The sequence below is a fragment of the Eufriesea mexicana genome, unplaced genomic scaffold, assembly GCF_001483705.2.
Source record: "Eufriesea mexicana isolate 0111107269 unplaced genomic scaffold, ASM148370v2 scaffold2087, whole genome shotgun sequence".
NCBI classification, from domain to species: Eukaryota; Metazoa; Arthropoda; class Insecta; order Hymenoptera; family Apidae; genus Eufriesea; species Eufriesea mexicana.
The window spans coordinates 472,851-494,784 of NW_016910162.1; the positions used below are offsets into that span (position 1 = coordinate 472,851).

At 35.8% G+C, this 21,934-nt stretch overlaps 1 protein-coding gene across 1 annotated transcript in view; it reads left to right on the forward strand.

The window, feature by feature from the left end:
- The first annotated feature begins 243 nt into the window (after positions 1–243).
- Positions 244–21,934, forward strand: part of dnt (tyrosine-protein kinase Dnt) — a 47,565-nt gene continuing 25,874 nt past the window's right edge. The window contains exon 1 of the mRNA XM_017902933.1: positions 244–788. Coding sequence (XP_017758422.1) covers positions 689–788 — 100 coding nt within the window. The 5' untranslated portion in view covers positions 244–688. The remainder of the gene's footprint in view (positions 789–21,934) is intronic.

Here is a 21,934-nt window from a genome sequence, read left to right on the forward strand (position 1 = left end):
AGCCTAATTATTCTTCGTCGTAAATCTTAACGACTTGCTGGCGAATCGAATTTTAATTCTCTTCTTAGTTGCCGCTGCATCGAAGGACCGAGGCCATCCGATCCACGGAACGGCTAGAACGAATGTTTCTCGTGGGTGGACCTCGGTCGAGTTCGGCCAGACTCGGCCAGTTTCGGCTCGACGAGCCTGCGTCGACCCCGGTCGACCCATGGCGGTCGGAGCACACAACTGGTTGTGGCTTTCACGAGGCAAGTAGTACGTCGCGCGCTCCTCTTCGTGTGTGCATTCTCGCTTCGTATTCTGTTTTTCGTTTAATCTTCAGATCGTTTCTTGCACGCATTGTCTCTCGAACGAATGAACACTGTCGAAGCAGCTCGTCAACGTTCGTAGTATCCGAAGTGCCATTACACGGTTCGGCAAGTTTCACGCGACGAACTGTCAAAAAATCCAGTCCGTTAGAAGAAGTCGTGCGATCCCGTCGAGATACGTAACTATTCTCATCCAGTCGTGAATACTGTAGCTAAACGAGGTGCTGTCACGTGCGTCTGCATCCGTGAAATCGACACCGATTTACGATACTCGTGGACCATGAGTCGTGTTAGAAGACTTTAACGTTGTTTACAGCATAACGTAACTCGTGTTTACGGCTACCCAGTACGTACAACCGGTTAAGCACGTGGTGGACACGATGCTCCTAAAATTGGCAGTGTTGCTGTTCGTTCTCGTGCGGCCAGGTGCAAGTTACTTCAACCTTTTTCTCAGCCAAGCAGAAGTGCGGAAACTGATGGGTAAGCAAAAGTGTATTCCTTTACGCTTGTGTTCACGCTTCCGTTACCGTCGCTCCGGCTTCCCTAAATATAATATTTTTTGTATGCATGTTTTTCGTAGACTTCAACTTCTGTGAATAATATGTGATAAAATCTTTTTATACGTCTAGACGGAATATTTCATTCAACCATTTTTCGTATCAAAATACAATACAGTTACGATATTCTGCTCTTTTATATATCCCTTAAATTTTTAATAATATTGCCCTTCTATACGTAAGTGCATAGTTTATGTCATAGATATATTTATCAATATAGAGAGTGAAAAATGACATTTTTATGACATTGTATTATAAGAATTATAGTTATTCGTATATAGTAAATTCATAATAGTCCTCATTATACAATTATGGCGCAAACTATAGTAATTTATTATTGTTAAATTTAATATTACGTTTCTTTACATATTATTAATATTTCAACGTTTCGAAAAGATGTAAAATAATTATAAAAACGAGATATCATTTTAGGTAGCCCTTTTCTTCTTGACAATTAGAGATAAATGTAAATATAGGGGTCATTCCTTCGGACAATCGATATTATGTCATTGCGAAATTTTTTTTAACATTCATATCTGGCGCGCAATTTAAAACGATTTTTAATACAAGCGACCTAATAAATCCATTAAAGTATACACCGTCGTTGGACATCTAACCACCGATCAAAAGTCCATTAAGATAGTGATTAGTGCCCGGCATTATAATTGAGCCAGCGGACATTGAAGAATCGCTGGCGTTAAAGGTTTATAGTACCGGGATTTCACTCGACTAATGAATAATTATCATCACGTTACACCGTTCATGCGGCTACGTATTAGCTTCATTAACTCTTGAAAATTCTATGCAATTTTATATATAATCGCCAACTGTCAATGTGCTTAATAGAGCATTAAAATGGTATAGGTCAAGTCGGGGTAATTTATAGTATAGTAAAAGTGTCATAAGTTCCTGTACCACGGGTAATGGAGATCTATCAATACCGCTGCGATATTAAAGCCGGAGTACATGAAAATATTACGCGTACAATTAATTCGTAAAACTCTCACGTCTGCTTCTTCTCAATGGCGTCCTTTAACGGTTATTAAGAAGGATGAGTTATTCTACAAATGGTATTACCGCGGGGTAATAAGCTTTAGATTAACGGTTCTAGAAACGTCCTACAATTGTCTAAATGCTAATGTACCAACTATAACGCAAGTCTCTCGACTTGCATATACTTACGTGCACGGTAAGCTTAGCAGATACGGAATAATTATTAAATAACGATCCATTGGGTAAGTGTACACTATGATTATTCCATTATGATAATGTACCCGCTCACACTGCATTATTTAACGAATTTTACCCCGCAAAGAAAATTATGATAATATACTATCACCCTTGCATCTCAGATCCGAATCTCAACCTCGTACTATCCGTCAGAATTGAAGGTCGTCCAAAAGGTTCTCATTTTCATACAATTGAAAGCATTCTCCAAAGGCTGAAGATCCGCAGTATCACTGCAAAGAGCGCGGATATACTCTCGAGGTCTTTGACGGTGTGATTACTTTCATGCCGCTCCAGAAAAAAAAAGAAAAATTTGGAAAAAATAAAAACGCACAGTGCCGTTATTTTTGAATCGGACCACGTTCCAGGATCGTCTAATAAAAATACGATTGGACGGACACGCGAATGCTCGGGAGCATGGTTCAACGACCCATTAAAATCTCACGGGCGACGTGGTTGATTTCAGTCCTACGATACTCGATCGTTTGTTCCATTCTCACGCTCCCGATTTTCTTTCTTCCCCGTCAGGCGTGCTCTGCCGGATTTTATTTGTAGTCGCTGTTAGTCAGAAATCGGGCGCCGGTGGAACCGTTGTACCGGAAACGAGTAAAAGCCACTCGACGCCACGAACTTTCCAATATTTCCCCGATAACTTCCACGGCGGCGGATAATTCGCTCTCGGCTCGTTGATCCGCGAAAAGCGTCGAGCCGGTTCGCTTGCATCGGCGCGCGCGGGAGAGGGGTGGGGGCGGGCTCGCGACGACACCTGAACCCGCGCGAATTGCCGATTCGCTGATTCGCCGATTCTCCGCTGCGGGAAACGCGCTCGCGCGTACGATTGCGCGTTTTCAGCCGCGCACTTCGCGCCTCGTTCCACGGTCGACGACGCGCGTTTCGTTATGCATCTGTACAGCCTCTTCGGTTAACTCGTACGCGTTCCGCGTCAAGGGTCTCGCGTGAAATCGAATTGTAGTTTAACGCCACGCCGTTCGGGCGAATGAAAAGGAATCGGATCGCGCGTTTCGCTATTTAGAGACGGCTATTACGATTATTAATTGCACCTATAAATTCGGTGTATATTAGCAGCGTGCCGTTCGCTGAAATGAAAGGGTTTGAATATGCCTTGCCGCTTGCGTCGTGTCTGCTACCACCGTTTATTGCCTTTTGCTCGTTTTATTCGCGTTTAATGCGGGATTGTTCGTAACAAAGGAATGGCGAGTTTCTATGTTCCTGCGAATATTGCGTATGTACCTGTGTGATTAATAACCGGGTGCGTGGTAATATTCGAAAAATGTAAATAACGATATTCAAGATTAGGCATTCTTCAAGAAGTGGTCCGACTTCTTTTCGAATTAGTCGTATAATTGTTTTATTGAAGTATTATTCGTTTGCAATCTGCTTTTCTGTTTAAATTAGAGATTGTAATGCAGGTATAATACAGGAAAGTAGTTTAACCTCTTACGAGTAAGTGTTTTAAGTATTAAGACGTTTTTCCACTTAACTCACTAGCGCCACCACAGCCCATATCTCCGATAAATGTAAGATAAATGTATTGTATTGAAATATTTTCTAATTTTACTGGTATAATTTTGAAACTTTCTTCTTACCATGCGTGTCATATTGTTTGCACAATATTGTCAACTGTAATTTTTGGAAATTTTAATGCAAATGTATATCAGTGATTAGGCGATCTTTTCGTTACAGAAAAATAGTAATTCGAAGTCGACGATATTTTTAAAATGGTAAATAAGAAGTCGTATACAAATTAAAACGAAGAATTATTTTACTTCGATATTCCATGCATCGTTGGATAATTTTAAATTTGATATATTAATTAACATCGATTTTTAGAATCTTATTAAATGGCGACACAGAGTCGTAAGGGGTTAATAAAGGCATGAAATAAAATTCAAATTTTAATATTTTAATTATTTTAGAAAAAATATATTTTTTACTAGAAATTGTTAATTAAAAATAAAAATTATTTCTAAACATGTATTAACCCTTTGCACTCTTTTGTCGAGTGTGACTCGATATCAGTTTTTATTACAAAAACTCCTATATTGAATTACATTCGACGTTTTGTGATTTTTTATTTACTGAACAAGAGAACAGAAAATAAGTAATTACTTGAATTCATTAAATTTAAAATTTAATAAATTACAACAATATTTGAGAGCTATATTTAATATGATCAGTAAACAAAATTTTTAAAATAAGTAGCAGTTGAGGAACTGTCCTGTAAAGTAAATTTCAAACAAAATACTTAAAATAGTAGGGAATTATTGGCAACAAAGTTGAAAAATAATTCCCAGTGCAAAGAGTTAAAAATGGAAGATAAATTTTCAAAAAGATACAAATCTTTTTCAAAAGTTTTACTAGTCTCTGCAAAGTGTACTCCTTCATGGAAATGTACATTAGGCTCTAACTGACCGGAGTAACGTTTCTTAACTCAAACACGTAGCAGATAATCCTGTTTAACATAAAAACAGAACTCGTTCACGTGTCATCGTCGATAAAGGATAACTAATGGGAATCTCGTTTTTCCAGTAAACACATTTAGTCGATAAACCGAGAACACGTATCATGACCAAAAAACTGGGTGTTCATCATTACCAACAAAGAACCTCCAGTGTACAATTACATCCATCAAGGTTACACATTTAATCTGAAAATCAATTTTATTAGGAGAAAAAATTACCATAACCTAAAACTTGCACGCGTTACTAGACTATTTCTTAGCGTATACTCATCCACGCGATCGTTTCGCGGCGCGATAATTTAAACCACGTTAACGAAAATATATCGTTGGTAGAAACGAGATTCGTAGGATAAGATGGTGCACAATATACGCGGGACGCAATAAAATATTATAACAAGGTCCTTGTTAAAACGAATACAGCATGGGGTGGCGAGCCGCAGGACCGGCCCTAGTTTGTTTAGACACCGAATAATCGACAGTCGCTTCTCTTCGTCTTGTTTTCGTGCGAGTCCTCTATCCTTATTGCTCGTATTCCTTTCTCTCTCCCTTCAGTCCGATGACCACGCTGCCGCGCGGCCAACGGGCCAACCCAGATAGAGCCCTTGATACCGACGGTGGGGGCATGGAGTGGGGGCGGGGGTGGGGGTAGCCCTCGGGTCGCTCTCCATATGGACCAAGGCTTTTTCGTGCTGCATTCGAGCTTCCTGGAAGCAGGAGGTTTCCAATTTCGGTATTTACTATAGGGTTTCCCGTATTCCCTTACGTTCCTACGCGACCAGGCATCGCGAGAAATCGATCTCGATCGGCCGTGTTCCACTCTGTTGCCTCGTACACCGCGGTCGTAATGGGAAGGAGCGGCGATGAAGATATTGGTCGGTGATTAATTACGGTTATCGGCTGGTACGTTCTCGAAGTAGTTTTCGTTCATTAAGCGCTACAGCGCAAAAAATACAACGGGTGTTCGGGGAAACGAGTAGTGGCCGTCGAATTTATCGCGAGTGGAACATCGTCTGCGTTCGTAACAGCTACTTACGAGAAATACGTTGACTCTTTTCGCGCGACGAAAAATCGTGAATACGGGGCACACTGTTTGCACAGATTATAGATTTCTACCCCGGCGCAATGGAGAGATAAGGGAAACGTTATTTGCACGCGTTTATCGCGTATCCACGAGGATTTCTCTCCCTTCTCCTTCGTACTTTCTGATGAGATTCTTTTTTTTTTCTACGTTGGGGACACTGCAGGGACCCTGAAATTTTTGGAGTTTATCTTAAGGTGTTACGGCCCTACGAGCTTGCTACCACTTTGGTATCGTGTAGCATCCGCTTCGGATAAGATAACTGAATTCCACCGGTGCCACGTTACATTCCTATACCTCTGGTTTCTCACTCTTACAGCGGACAAGTAAATTATGGTCGTCGATCGCTTGGCACGCTTATTAGTATATTTGGCGTATAAAAATGATCAATTACAGGGTGTTATTACAGATTTACCGTCTGCTGGAAAATAGAAAACTTTTATTACACTAAATAAACTTTTTTATTATTAACCCCTTTTAGGGGATTCTCATTTCTGTATTTTTCTTGAAAATTTTTTGTCTTTGTGTTTCTATTTTTGGATTATTTTTATATTGCTTTATAGTTTCAAGAAATATTTTTAATTTGTTCATATTAGACTAGAAATATAATAGAAGGGGTGATTATTTAGTATGCTTTATATTGCTAACTAATGGAAAAAATTCCTGTGTTCCTATTTTTAGGATTACTTTTATATTGTTTTATATTTTCAGGAAATATTTTTAATTTGTTTATATTATATGAGAAATATAATATAAGATGTGATTATTTAGTATGTTTTATATTCCTAAAAAATTATTAAATAATTAGAGGTGAGATACAATATGCTTTTTAAATTCTCGAAACTCGAGTTAGAAATTTTTGAAAATCCATGAACTGAATATAAAAATACCTATTCCATATTTTGCAAATTTTTTATTCGTCCAATTTACATTTTTTCTTATCTACGTTTTGAAAATTTTAAATTACAGGTATAGTGGATAACCTCAAAATTTTGAGAAACTCAATTACTGGAATTATTGGAAATCAACATCACGAATTTCTGATTGTAGCTTTGAATAATTCCTTCGTTTAAATAAAATAAGAAAGTAAATTAAAAATTCTGAAAAATTGTGTATACCTAATTTATATAACACCAGAATTATCCAAATATTCAAAATAACTGGTTTCAGAGTTAATTCTTCCTCTGGCAGCAAATAAAGCTCCCATCAAGATAGTAATCACATAATTATATATATATCTGCTTATTTTCGTCATAAATTTAAATACTCGCCACGGATCAGTAATTCTAACCTCAAAACTATCCACGATACGTCGGTACAAAGCTGAATATTGTAATTAATTTATTATCTCGGCAATTAATTACGATAGCGTAACAGCTGCGTGCTCGGCGTTATATCTCTTTCACTTTTTTATTTTTTTCCTTTTTTCCTACAACTACTACGAGTCTTCTACTTACGCTCGACCATTCGATTTTCCCGCGTTGAAAAAAAGAACCACGTAAATTTAAGCATCGTATATATCCGTACCACTGGAAGATTATACCAGAAACGCGATAATAACTCTCAACAACGGGATTAAAATTCCACGCCGTCTGGGTAACTTTCCATTCAGCGAATTTGCATACGAGGAGAAAGCTCGTTGTAAAATTATTGCCGTGTTCAATCAGAAAAATGTCAAACCGCAATGATCTGCACGAGCATCATCCGTCAGAAGTCCGTGTCAAAACACGATAGCGGTGTGCACTCCAACAATCTTGGCCGGAGGCGGTGTTTCACTCGTGTGAGTCCGGCTTGGGCCCGACCTTAGCTAGTTAGGGCCTGACAGGCCCATCTTGATGTTACCCGAGGAGTGGGGCGGTCTCAAAGGTCCCGCCTGGGCTCCGTGAAAACGTTTATGCACGCACAGTGGCGTAGCAAACAGCGGCCTCTTGGAACGATAAAATGTTCCACTCACCTTCTGGTTAGCTTGCTATAACAGTGCACCAGTAACGTCCAACGCTGCAAATTATACCAACTTTTTCAGTCTATAGATAGTCATCTTGGCCTAATTCATACGTAGATAAGCAAACATTTATGTGAAGAAAGTAACGGTAGAGAAGTGAATTAAAAGAATTCTGTGACATACATATATCTCTAACTATATATCACATTTATAAATTTACAGAATGTGTAAAATCTCATGTCACTCACAACAATATTTGATTGAAAGTGGAATAAAACGACACACGTGGATAAACACACAGAAGTATGTATACTGAGAGTAATGTACACACAAGAAAGTGATAGGGGTAGCTACAAAAATGATAGAAACCCTAAAGTCCTTTCCCAATAACAAAGCAGACATGTCATCATATTGACATGGATATATACTTCTATCAAGAATACCATGTGACTGAGTCTACCACAGAGTACCCTGAATCTGAGACTACAAGTAGAGACTAAAATGGCAGGAATTCATTGCCAAAAGAAGAAATGGAAGTGTTTCAAGCTTGCAAGGGGCTAGTCGTCCTGTCATTTGCGTGTACACACGATACGAGGGTATTTATATGAAGAAAATTGTAGGGAGATGCAAATGGTGGGGGTAAAGAAAAAAAGTGGAAGATGGTATCTGTCGATGCAGAAGTGACAGAGAAGGATGCGTTACGAGGGAAAGGCAGTACGGTTGGAAGATGGACCGGCCTGGACCAGCGGGCGGATGCTGCACCGTTGTCCGCATCAATCTTCGACTCCTCGTTAAGATCCGCGCCTCGAGTTTTCGCTTGTGTGCGCCAGCTCGTTTCGTTCAACCTACGTGCCAGGGACACTCCGCCGGATGTGTTGGTCGGACATTTACATGAGGAGCCGTCGGTGGAGCTGCAGGACCCCCGTGGATTTTCTTCCGAGGGCGAACGACTCCGCTTTGCCTCGCGTCTTTTTCTGCCGGGCGAAAGAAGAAAATCCTACGCAGGGATGCTCTGACATGTCCCGATGCGCGACACGTGTTACTTTCCCAGCTACGAAATCCAACGCTCTCTCTGATTTCCTGCCACGGCTTCATAATACGCTCTGCATTCTTCTTCGCGAACAACTTTATCCCGCGTACAGCGGATCTCCATTTATCCGAGCCCTTGGGGAGCAGTGTAACCGGAGTTTACCGATTGTCCCTACTAGCTATGATCTCTCGTTCAAATAACAGGAGTTGGCGTTAGGATGAGTGGCTTGGATCGATAGACGGCCGCTAACTTGATGGTCTCATCGCGAAGATAAATTGCAGGACGATTCTTTTTATCCAGGCTCCATCTTTATGTTCATCTTTCCGAGTGTATTAATCTGAAAAGTAATTGGTTATAGAGTTAGGACAGACTCTGTGTATCAAAGGATGCTGTAACGTGATTGCCTTTTACTTGGACCTTGTGTTCTCTCAGCCTCTAGAGACTTCAAAGATGCGTACAGAGCGAGGGTGAAAATGCTTCTACTCTAGTTTCCCAGTGGCACTTGGGGGATTTTCTACCGTGAGAAAAGGAAATGTGTCCCGAGTGGATTCGCTTCTGCAAAATGCTTTCCGAATTCCACGTCTTACTATACACAGAAAATTGGGTATAGTACTCTGATCGACCTGAAACGTCTTATGAACAGATTTATATTATGAACTGTGATACTTCTAAACTAAACTAAATATACTAAAAGGGTTAGTTAAGTTATATGTAGTTATAGTTTAGTTTAAGTAAAAACACCTTATGAACAGATTTATATTATGAACTGTGATACTTTTAAACTAAACTAAATATACTAAAATATATTAACAACCTATATTAATTAACCACTATAACTCCTGCATCATTTAGATATTATACCACAGTATAATTTGAAAGATAAATTATATTATATCATATTTACATATATTTATGTTATTTAATATAGTATTTTAAATTATGATATAAATAGAAGTAATAGAAGTTATAATAATTATTAAACAACCTTAGTGCAAGCTTAAAACTACCATAGTGTAAAACCTAGGTAAATATATTATACACTATAACTCCTGCATCATTTAGATATTATACCATAGTATAATTTGAAAGATAAATTATATTATATCATATTTACATATATGTGTGTTATTTAATTTAGTATTTTAAATTATAATATGATAAATAGAAGTAATATAAGTTATAACAATTATTAAACAGCCTTAGTGCAAGTCTAGAACTACCATAGTGTAAAACCTAGGTAAATATACACTATAACTCCTGCATCATTTAAATATTATACCATAGTATAATTTGAAAGATAAATTATATTGTATCATATTTACATATATGTATGTTATTTAATTTAGTATTTTAAATTATGATATGATAAATAGAAGTAATATAAGTTATAACAATTATTAAACAATCTCAGTGCAAGCCTAAAACTACCATAGTGTAAAACCTAAGTAAATATATTATACAGAGACAATAGTTTTCGATAATTGCAATATAAAATACCTGAGACAGGTTCTTCTGACTGCAGTTTCATTTTTCGTTTCTTAGCATGCTATATATCAGCCAATACACTTGTCAATTAAAAGTCAATTGTACACTGGATTACTATAAACAGGTTACAATGACTGTGAATTAAGCCAAATGTGATGGGCCAACTTGGATCACTGAAATAATTTTTCCAAGATGTAAGTCTCCATTTGAATTTCAAGCCTATTCAATCGCTATTAGCAGATCATATCTTCTACATAACCTCTATTTTATCCTTCCTCCGCATCTTTTCTTACCCGTTAACGAGAGTGTTCATCAATTTTTCAGCGTTATCCCCGCGAACAATCTTGCGTTTCTCATTCGTGAATCTGTTTTGGCTTCCAAGCAGCGAGTCCTGAGTGACAGGATCTTAACGAGCATCTGTTTCTCGAAGATGAGTCTGCCGTTTCTGCAGGATCTCCTGTGAAAAACATCTCGCGTAGTTGGAGTACTTACGAGATATGCTGCCTTACCCTTGATTCAATACCGAGATCGTGATTCAGACACTCGAGCGGGATAAAGCCTTTTTATCCAAGAACGCTGTTCACCACGGCACGAACTTGCGCCTGTGATGGGAGAAAACATTTTTCTGGCGTATAGACCACCGATGCATCGGCCCTTATACAAGGTGACTCGGCAACTAAGCGAGTCGAACTCTTTCCACGGGGCCACAAACAGTCCCTGACAAATGGATCCTTAAGTGGTACCCGTCCTTAACCTTTTATGTTGCTACCTAGAACGAACTACCGTGGAAAGAAGAATTCTAAAATACCGCCTTTCTGGAAGTTTATGCGGACAACTCACCGTTTCGTGACTGCATCTTCCGAGCTGACGGCGTAGGGCTTGTGATTGGTATATCGACCACCATTTCTGACAAAGGAAGTGATTTTCTTTATTCCTCGAGGTTCTCTGACTACGCGTAATTGCTTTAATGCGCGGAGGCACGCAAACGAATTTTGCTTGTGTAATTCGTGCCTTGCACATGATGGAGGAATGTTTGACGGAGGATGCTTGTTAGGAAGCTGCGTCAAAGATGTCAATATCGATTATTATATTTTCGCTCCTATGGAACATGCGTGTTTTTGTTTGCAGATCAAACGAGATCCGAAATTTCTGGGAATATTGGGGTGTCAAATTATGAATAGTGGGGATCAAATTGTCGCAAAAATAGAATAGTTTGAAATTTTTGAAACTTTAGAAATCTTTAAAATTTTTTAAATCTTTGAAATTTTTGATGCTTACATAATTTTAAAAATCTATGAAACTTTTGAAATTCTTGAGATTTTTAAAATCTTTGAAATCTTTGAAACTTCTGAACTTTTTAAATTTCTCAAATCTTCGAAACTGTCGAACGTTTAAAATTTTCTAAATCTTTAAAACTTCTCAACTTTTTAAATTTCCCGAATCTTTGAAACTTCTGAACTTTTTCAAATTTCCTAAATCTTTGAAACTTCTGAAATTAAACATTTTTTAAAGATTTCAAATATCTTTGGAATCTTTGAAATTTCTGAATTTTTTTAAATTTCCTAAATTTTTGAAATGTTTGAATTTTTCGAAATTTAAAATATAAATTTTGTTTTGTAAGAGAAATATTTTGCCCTTACAATCGGTCGCCAATGTGCTTATACAGTATGACTTCAATTATTTATGATTTATTTATCCAATCTGTTGTTTATAACCAACAAATATATATATAATTGTTATATATAGTTTATTTCTGTTCTGCTCTGGTATTAAGTAATAAAAGGTATGCTGTGTAGTTAATACTACTGTACTATTAACTCAAAAGTAAAAGAATTATGAATAATTCAAACCAACAAAAATAATAACGTTAATAAAATACAAACCTTATTTTCGTATAGGTTCGAGAGAGGTATATTTTTGGTTATATCCTTCAGGCCACGATTTACCCGGATAATCGAGGTCCTACTGTACCCTTAACCTCTTCGGCACAAGAGTCGACTATAGCCGACAGCTGCCGAATGCATCCCTACGGTCGAGTGTCGACAAACGTCGACAATTGCCGAAAGCATAATACAGCCTACAGTCGACTTCAGTGGACTGTGTATGTCCTTCTGTTTAGTCATTCTGCCCACTCCATTGTAAGCACGTAGTCTCTTGACTCCCGTGCAATTTTTCAGTTTAAATAATTACGAATTATACACGTTAATAATACCTCGTTATAAAACACGTGTTACATAAAAGTATCTCGTGCAACCGCTTATTTCTAATCGCTAAATAATACTACGCGACGAATGAGCATAGCAGCAAAGCATAGACAATCGTACCGAAGATACGCGAACGGAAACCGAACATTTCCGAAGCACCTCTCGCGGAACATTCGGCCAAACGCTGCCAGGATATACTGTAAACGATTTTTCTTCAATTTTACATTTCTCCTACCGGTGTTCCACATGTATATGGAACTAATTATCAGTGTTACCACAAGTACGAATAACCAAATAAAATAGAAAGTTTCGAATTTTCGGAAAACGAAAGTTCCTAAAAGAATATATGGACCGTTTACTTTGAAAGTGATGCAAGTCCATTTTCATTTGTTTCGAGAAAATTAAAGGTTAGCATATTTGTCAATTAAAAAATATAGGTTAATTATGCCAGGTCTGGCAATGTTTCTACCAATTTATCAATATGTAATTTGATTATATATATTTCTTTTAGACGAATTTAATTAAAATAACTTAAAATAAAACTTTCATAATTAGTCAATTATAAAAATCATTTAATTTCAATTTTGAAAAATTAAATACCACTTAAAATATATTTCATATAAATCCAATTTTGCTTATAAATAATAACAAGAAATAAAATAGAAATAGTATTTTTTATTTTGAACGTTAATTATATTTATATATTGTTAAACTTAACATAAGATATTGCTATTATTTATTTATACTCTTCATGTGGCACTGTTTTGAAATATTCGTGATGCACAGGAGATATATAAGATAATAATTGCTCTATATCCTTATATTTCTCGTATGTAATATCCCTGGCATCGTGATACAAAGACGCCAGGGTGATCTTTTCAAATTTTGGCGGTCTTCTTCGACATGTAGGTGATAAATCTAAAGTCTTAAATTCTATGTCCTTCATTCATGTTCTTAATTGTTATAAAATAATATTGATTTACTATTTCTTCTTACCTATATCACTATCTGATGTTAATATGAAATTATCCATTTTTAAAAGAAAATAAGTAACCATGAAATAAAAGAAATGTAGTCCCGCCATCTGTCTGTGGAAATTGGACTTACACCACTTTCATAATAAATGGCTACGCAATTTCTTTTATCAACCAATTTTAAATTGAACAAAGCATTGACATTTTTTAAGATATGAAATACTAACTAGTTATAAATAAAAAGTTAACACTAAATTAAGGATAAATTATGTGATATCTCATTTTTTTAAAAATGGACTAACCTCACTTCAAAATAAACGGTCCATATCTCCAGGGAATGCATTTGATATAAACTAACCTAGAATCTGTCTTATTTTCCGTTTCTCGTTGAAAGTAAGGAACCCGTCTGCACCGGTGACGCGATTTCAAACACGAACCTTGAGGCGCTATTAAACATAAATGGACTAAACATGAAAGACAAGTTGTATATACGCGAGGAAGCACGGGTAAGCTTTTACGTTTGAAGTGTCCTGTCTTGTTGTATGTCATTCTACTGACAGTAGACGGAATTTCGAATGTGTCTCTGGAATTATCAAAGCATCGGCGCCGTGAAAAGGAACACATGGTGAGGTCCACTTAAAAATTCGAAGGCCTCGGAGCGTAGATGCCATCTCAGCTAGGGTTCTCAGGAGTACCTCGCAGTGGGGGATGCTCGGCCTTTTTTTTCTTCCTTTACCTTCGATGTCCTTCTATCTCGAGAAATCGCCACGGCTCATCCCTTGGCAGCCTCTAGTGATAAATCTGCCAGTGGGACTCCTGACGGAAGATTGATCTTTTCTCCAGGCATTGGGGGTAAAGAGCTGGGTTGTCGCGGAACACGTGTAGCCCGTAGGTCAGTTCTTTTCCTGGTATTCGAGACATATTCATACGTCACTCAGCAGTCTTAGCAGAGCGGGGGAAGAGTAAACGGTTTTGTTATTCCGTGGACGGTGTGCTCTGTAGTTGTTACTTCGCGATCCACTTTCACCGTGCGATGCTTGCTTCCATTTCGTGCTTTATGATGATAAGTTCGATGGATTTAGTACCTCGTTAACTCGTTTTACCATGTGCGAAAGTTTTCCATCTTCGCGTGTATTTCTGCACGCATAATATTGTTATATACAGGGTGACTCATTTACGTCCACCCCTCGAGTATTTTAGGAAATGGCGGTGATTTGGAAAATGTTTGAGACAAAGGAAGATGAAAAATTTTTTTTTATTTATTTATTATTTGGAAGACATTTTTGCCTTTTTAATACATTTAAAATTTATTTTTTATAAAAAGATATTAAGTTGCTCATTTTTACTTTTGATATTGCCTTGGAGCATTAGTAGTATTCATCTTTAATATATGCATTGTTACTCAATTTTGAGCTTTTCCCAAAATTTTTCTCAATTTTTTCAATTTTTAATTTCTCCAAAATTTATAGAGGGTATAAATTAACACGTTAAACAAATTAAATTATAAATTAATTTCGAAGTTAATGATTTTTTGATTTAGTATTTTTGTATGGGAAAAATGAGTTGCGTAAATTGGTATATTTTAAAACGTATAACGTCATCGAAGAAAATAAAATTGAGGAAACTACATTCGACATTTTTCTCCAACATTTTTTAGGTCATGCTGTGTATGTTTGTGTTGCGTTGAGATATATTTAAAATGCAAACCGGTTTTTATTTACTTGACAACTTCTCTCCGATTTTTGCTTTCTTAATTATATATGTTTTTCATTTCAGCAATAAAGATTATTATATATATTGCAATATTTTAACGAAATTTCTCGGTTTTTGTCATTTTTAAATCATGTAATTCGTTTCTCTTCCATTTTCAGTTTTCAATTTTTGCTTTCATATAGAACTACAAATATTCGGATTCTAACCTTACTTTTTACTATTACCCCGTAGATAAATATAATACGACTATTAGTACTCGGGAAAATAAAATACCCATTGCCAATCTACAACTTTAAACGTAATAATAGACACGAAACACCGTATATCTGGAATAGAATTTATGTTCTCTGCTCGTAAGAGTTAGCTACCGTAACGCATAAATTACATTTATACCCTGTACATACACTGTTAACGCTCGGCAAACGTGGCTGCCGATTTGTACCCACATTTTTCGACCAACTCGACTGTTCTATAAATAAGTTCTTTATTACCAAGCAAAACAAGCTTAACAATTATTTCAACCCCCAAAAATTTTCCGATATCAACAACCATAAACGTCCAAAATAAATATTTAACACTTACAATTTAATACATGGGGTGATGAAACTTATACGTACGCGAATCTGCACAAAAAAATGAATCAAAAATGTAGAATGAAATTTTTCGATACAAAGTCCCGTTTTCGAGTAAATCGATGTCAAAGTTTCGTGGGAGGGGCGTCCACTTATGTTTGTTTTTGAAGGATATCACTATGCGAATATGTGTATATATTATTTGACTATTCGAATTATGATTCCAATTTTTTACAGTAAATACGAAACTAATATTATCAGTTGTCTTTACGTAGAATCTAAGATCACGTAGAAACTGCGCCATTTTCACAACCCCATGCATACCCCACGAATATTCGATCGCGATTTACTCCAAAACGAGGCTTCGTACGAAAGAAAGTCGTTCCACATTTTCGACGTATTTTTTCACCTAGATTTGGTCCCCGTTCAGCTCGTGCCACTGGTAACAGCCTGTTTCGAGAAAGATCGATTCGTCGGCGCGGAGACGTTAAACGAGCGCGGTCGATCAGATTGATCGCTCACTAAAGAATCTCTCGAGCGAAGAGAATTTCGTCCCCTTACATAATTCGGGAATAAAAGGACTAGTCGGGTGACGTGGCGAAGCTCACAGCTCGAAGGATTAGAGCCGGGAGCGAGCAAGATGGACTGCGAGGGATCTGAAAGGCTGAGGTTAGCCGGTTCTTTGGAGTCGACTTCCTGGCGAATACTTCTTAACGAGCAGCGTCGATCGAACGGCACGAACCGGGCTGCCAGGGGTTGGACACCCGATTCAACGTCACGATAAATTCAGTCGCCGCGTAATCCTCTTCGTGTCCGAGCCCTGATTGCTGGTACGGTGCCATATGTCCTATCCGCGGTGGCGACAACGTCTCAATCAGCCCACCCATCTGTCAGTCCTCGTCCACAGGGCTTTTACTATCGTTACCACACGATATAACGACCTAGCCGTGGCTCGCAATCGCATTTCGAGGGTGCACGCCAGGAACAATATTATTTTAGCTCCCGATGCCAGAATCACGTTCACAACCCGTCGCAGGTTTGCTTTTGCTTCCCGTTTCGCTACCGTACTACCCTCGATAAATAAACTGGGGTTACCTACAATGCCGAGAGTCCATCTACTGTCCCCCGCGCTCCGTCACAGGACAATGAACCGGATTTAACCGCGAAACGTATGGAAAGAAGCGTATCTCGGCTGGACGTGTGACAATAAATCACCGTGTTGTTGTTGCTAGTGAGTCCGCGTGATTGGGCACGTTCCTGCGAAATTGCTGTTGTCGGAGATCTTGAAGAAGGAGCGAGTTGGTCTTAGGAGTTTGACGAATTCGAAGCATGGTGTGGGTTCGTATTGAACCGACGGATTCTAAATTATTTTCTCGTGTGCATCGAATTCTGGTTGTTTGTTAGTTTGCTGATGAATTGGTATCTTCTTTAAATATTATCGAGGCACAAATGGATGAGTAAATAGATACAAGTGCAGCTTAATAAGAGAAATTATTTAACAGTAGAGCTACCGATCTTTAACGGGTACCTAACTATAACGTGCACAGATTATAGTAATTTCAGCGGTACCGATGAATATGAGTGAATATATCGATTACAGTTCTTTCTTAATACGAGTTCATACCAATTTTATTCTTAAAGCAGGTGTATGTATTCGGTGATTACAAAAAGGAAAATTCTGGGACCAGTCATTTTGACTGGGTTGGTAGTTCTAGTGTTAAATGGGTGATTAGTTAAAAAAAATAAAATAAAAAGGGGAATATAATTCTGCAAACAATATAATATCCGTAGTAAGAAGAACATTCCAAAATTTTGTCAGTAAAATTGGGAAATAATTTAAGGATATGTATGATATTCACGACTCGCTTATTGGAGATATAGACCGTGGTGGCGCTAGTGAGTTAAGTGGAAAATCGTCTTAAGATTGGCTTATAACGCTCGTGAAAGGGTCATTCGCTTGGAAGATATTGTATGTGGGATGGACTACAAGTGTACTCTAATAAGGGAAGATTTTCAGATGAGTGATTAATTTAAAGAAAAATAAAAAAGAAAAATAATTGTGAAAACTGTTAATTATTGTGATTCTCTGTGGTGTAAAAAAAGATAGCGTCGTGATTTGTAGAACAGAATTTACTGTCACAGAATGCTTTAAAAAAATCGCTTGTACATTATATCATAACACTCGATACACACTGGCTGTCAAAGACAAAGCATCACGTTTAATATATAAATAAAAGAAGAACATCACTCGGTGATAATATAAACTAATTGTAAGGATGCTAATTATCGTAGAGATTACTATATTATCGACAAAAACAATATGATTTCCATAGTAACAAGAAAATTCCTAGATTTTGTCAATAAAGGAAGAAAATAATTCAACGAAATGTACGATATTTGCGACTCGTTTATTGGAGATATAGACCGTGGTGGCGCTAGTGAGTTAAGTGGAAAATCGTCTCAGGATTGCCTTAAGATGCTTATGGAAGAATTAATAGCTGAAGTGAATAAAAAATCTGTTAGATAATAAATAAATACAATAGGATAATAAATAAATACAATGTACATATAAGTATATATAGCGAAAAATGTATATTTCTCCGTAAGTACACCCAATTCTGTTTTTACACGAACTCCTTTTACACGATTTTGATTTAACACGAATTAGGAAAAAAGTTTAATTCTCTTTTTACATGACTTATTTTGATTTAACACGATCGACCCAAATTTTTGGCCTAGCCAAAACACAAACACAACGGTTAATTACCGAATTCGTTCTTAAATCCACTGAAACATCGGCACCACAGGAGGCTAGTCCTAATTTTGCTCAAGAGATTACAGAAAGAATTTCACCAATGGAGCACGAAGACGATAACCAAGACATTTCTAGTGATAGCAGTAATATTGCAGTCTTACGCAAACGAATGCGTTTATTGTCAGAAAGTGCCAACGAATAAAATCTTTTTACGTGTAACTCATATTATCTTGCCTAATTTTTGTGTTCATGAATTAGTGACATGCTTTTTTCCTTTTCAAATGATAATTTACTTTGTACGATACTTGTGCAATCTTTATGAAATAAAATGTTTAAGATCCTAACATGAAAGCTCATAGTTTATTGTATTATTTTTGCTGATTTCTTGAGACTGGAACCAATCTTCTATTTTTCCATAGATGCAATATATTTTTTTACACGAATTGTTTTTGCACGTATTCTTCGGGAACGTATCTATCGTGTGAAAACAGAATTAGTTGTAATTATTTGGGTGTTGACGGTTCGGTGGTTATATCACGACTGACTATTCGAATGTGTAATAACCTCTGATGGGCCATCACTTGTGTACCTCTTGTTGTTGTTGTTGTGTTGTTTTCTTTCTTCCGGCAAAATCCATTGTGGAATAAAACAAAAAATTTGTTTAAAATTTATAAAATTAAAAGTTAGAAACATTTTTTAAAACTAATTGTCTGTCTAAATTATTTCTCTTATAAAACTCTTTTTGTCTTAATTGTTATGAAGTGTAAACTCGTTACGAAAAGTATATGTGTATATGTACATGAGAAAAAGGAGCAAATATATCGTATTATTCTGAATATAAATTTATCGCTTGCGGAGTCTGATGTATATGTGCACTCCCATTATAGAAGGTAATAAAATAATTATTATTCATGAATGCAGAATGTTTATTATAAGAATTAAAAAAGATTATAGTACAAATATTAAAATCCACGATATAAATATTAATGAGGTATGCCCTAAAGGAGACCAAAAACTACAGATTTGACAATGTTGACTTATATGGCTGTGAGCTACCCCCTCCAGTTCCTGGAATTGCTGGCTCCAGGCAAGCCCCGACGTTATCTATAATCCTGATCGACGTGATTGATCTGGTACTGAATTATCGAGAAAAGGAGGACGAATATATTCGATTACATTATATAACGCACCATTAATTAAATTATTGAAATTTATGTAACCAAAATGATACCAAGTATGATATATTTCTACTAATTTTTAGCTAAATGAAGATTTAAGGTTTCAGAGTATTTAAGAAAATCCGAGGATTTAATACAAATAATCGAAGATAAAGCGTTTAATAATTTTCAAAAATCTCAGGGCCAAATTACGAAACTTATTATTACTGCTTTATTTAAAAAATACCTCTACCTAAATCATTATAAATATTAATAAAAATATGGTCGATCAATTTTCATATTTAAAAAATATTATTGTTAAAATTAAATTTATAAATATTAAATTTAAATATTCAGATAAAAAAATTATCGTAAATATTCTTCTATGCTATTCAATATTAAATCCAGAATTAATTAATTGAATTTGTTTCCAATTGTATTGTTTCTAATAAATAAAATAAAATAAACAATTATATTGTTAATACATTTTTAATACACTTCAGCTGTTTCTCCCTCTCCTGCTGGGCATTTCTCACTGTTACCAAAATTCACGAGTGTCTAAATGCACGAACGAGTGTCAACAGGTGTCGAATAGTGTCAGCCAATTTTCGAAAACGCACAACTCAGCCCATATGGCCAGACATTGACTCGAGCGGTGGCCATATATCCGAACACTGCTATAGCTCGAAAGTGCAATGTTCTGACTGTGTCCAGAGATAGAATTGTTTGCCAAGTCGTAAACTCAAGAATAGAAATCTTCAGTCAGCGTGTCATAAACCTCGTTTACTGATTAACAATCGTTAACGGTATAATTATTCTGGTGGATTACTAGGGACATTTTTATCACTGAATCGTCAAGTGCCATTCCTTGGTCAGTAAAAGTATCATTTCTAGTCAATTTAGGTATCGAACTTTAACCCGAAACCAATTGCATTTGCATTGCAAACACGAATCTTCAGCAAGTATAATAATACCAAAAATACATTCGAACTTAGCCTGTAGTATAAAAAAATCGTTGATGAAATTTTACAATTATAAGAGAGGCTGGATTATCGAGTAATCTTAAATTCAGATATCTCTCATGAAGCACGGAAAATGGATTTTGAAAAAATTCAGTATTATACGAAATAATAAATTTTCAAAATTAACAAAAATAAACTATTTACAACAATTTTGCGATAATTAATAGTGTTAAAACAATTAGTTAGAAATACTAAATTAATATTGCGTTAATATTATTCAATGTTTTCATTGCAAAAAACGCAGTCTTATACGAAATAATAAATTTTCAAAATTAATAAAAATATGCTATTTACAATAATTAGTAATTTTGCGATAATTAATAGTGTTAAAACAATTAGAAATACTAAATTAATATTGCGTTAATATTATTCAATGTTTTCATTGCAAGAAATGCAGTATTATACGAAATGATAAATTTTCAAAATTAACAAAAATATACTATTTACAATAATTAGTAATTTTGCAATAATTAATAATATTAAAACAATTAATCAGAAATACTAAATTAATATTACGTTAATATTATGCAATGTTTTCATTGCAAAAAACGCAGTATTATACGAAATAATAAATTTTCAAAATTAACAAAAATATACTATTTACAATAATTAATAATATTAAACCAATTAATCAGAAATACTAAATTAATATTACGTTAATATTATGCAATGTTTTCATTGCAAAAAATAATTTTGTGTAAAATATCGAATTATAAAATTTTATATCCAATGTTGCTACTTTTATTTATGTTAGTTGTAAAAAGAAAGTTTTGTAGAATTTTTATCAAATACATTTTGGTAAAAATTTGAGTTTTTTGAGTCCAAAGAATCATCAGACGAGCAAAAGACGAATTTTAAATTTTAATACTCTAAAATTCCATACGAAATTCTGCGAAAACACATATTTCTGTGTCACCAGTGAAAAATATCAAATAACCAGGGCCGCATTCGCCATAAGGCTCACTGCAAGCAAACAGGGCCCTATTGTCCCCAGAGCCATATTTTAAAACCTTGTTCCTCACCACCAACAGTATGAAAAAGTCCAATCATGTATGTAAAATAAAATACATATTTCTACATAATTAAATTTATAATTCAAAAATAAGGAACAAATAAGATAAATGTATGAGCCGTTCATTTCACAAATCGATTAACTCCACTTTTTCAAAAATCTTAAATTTAAGTGTCAAAGCACTTGGTATAGTCGTAACTTTTTATATTTATAATAATTTTCCCTGATAATTAAGATTAACACCATTAAACGACAAAAATTTTTTGGCCACTGAATAATAAATAATTTATTTCACAGGTCACTTTGATTAACTCCGTACTCTAATGTAAATCGTTGCAATAATGCAACTCAAATGCACTAGCAAGCCATGAATGATAACGGTGAATTTTTAGTGCCGTCTTATCAGAATTTAAGTA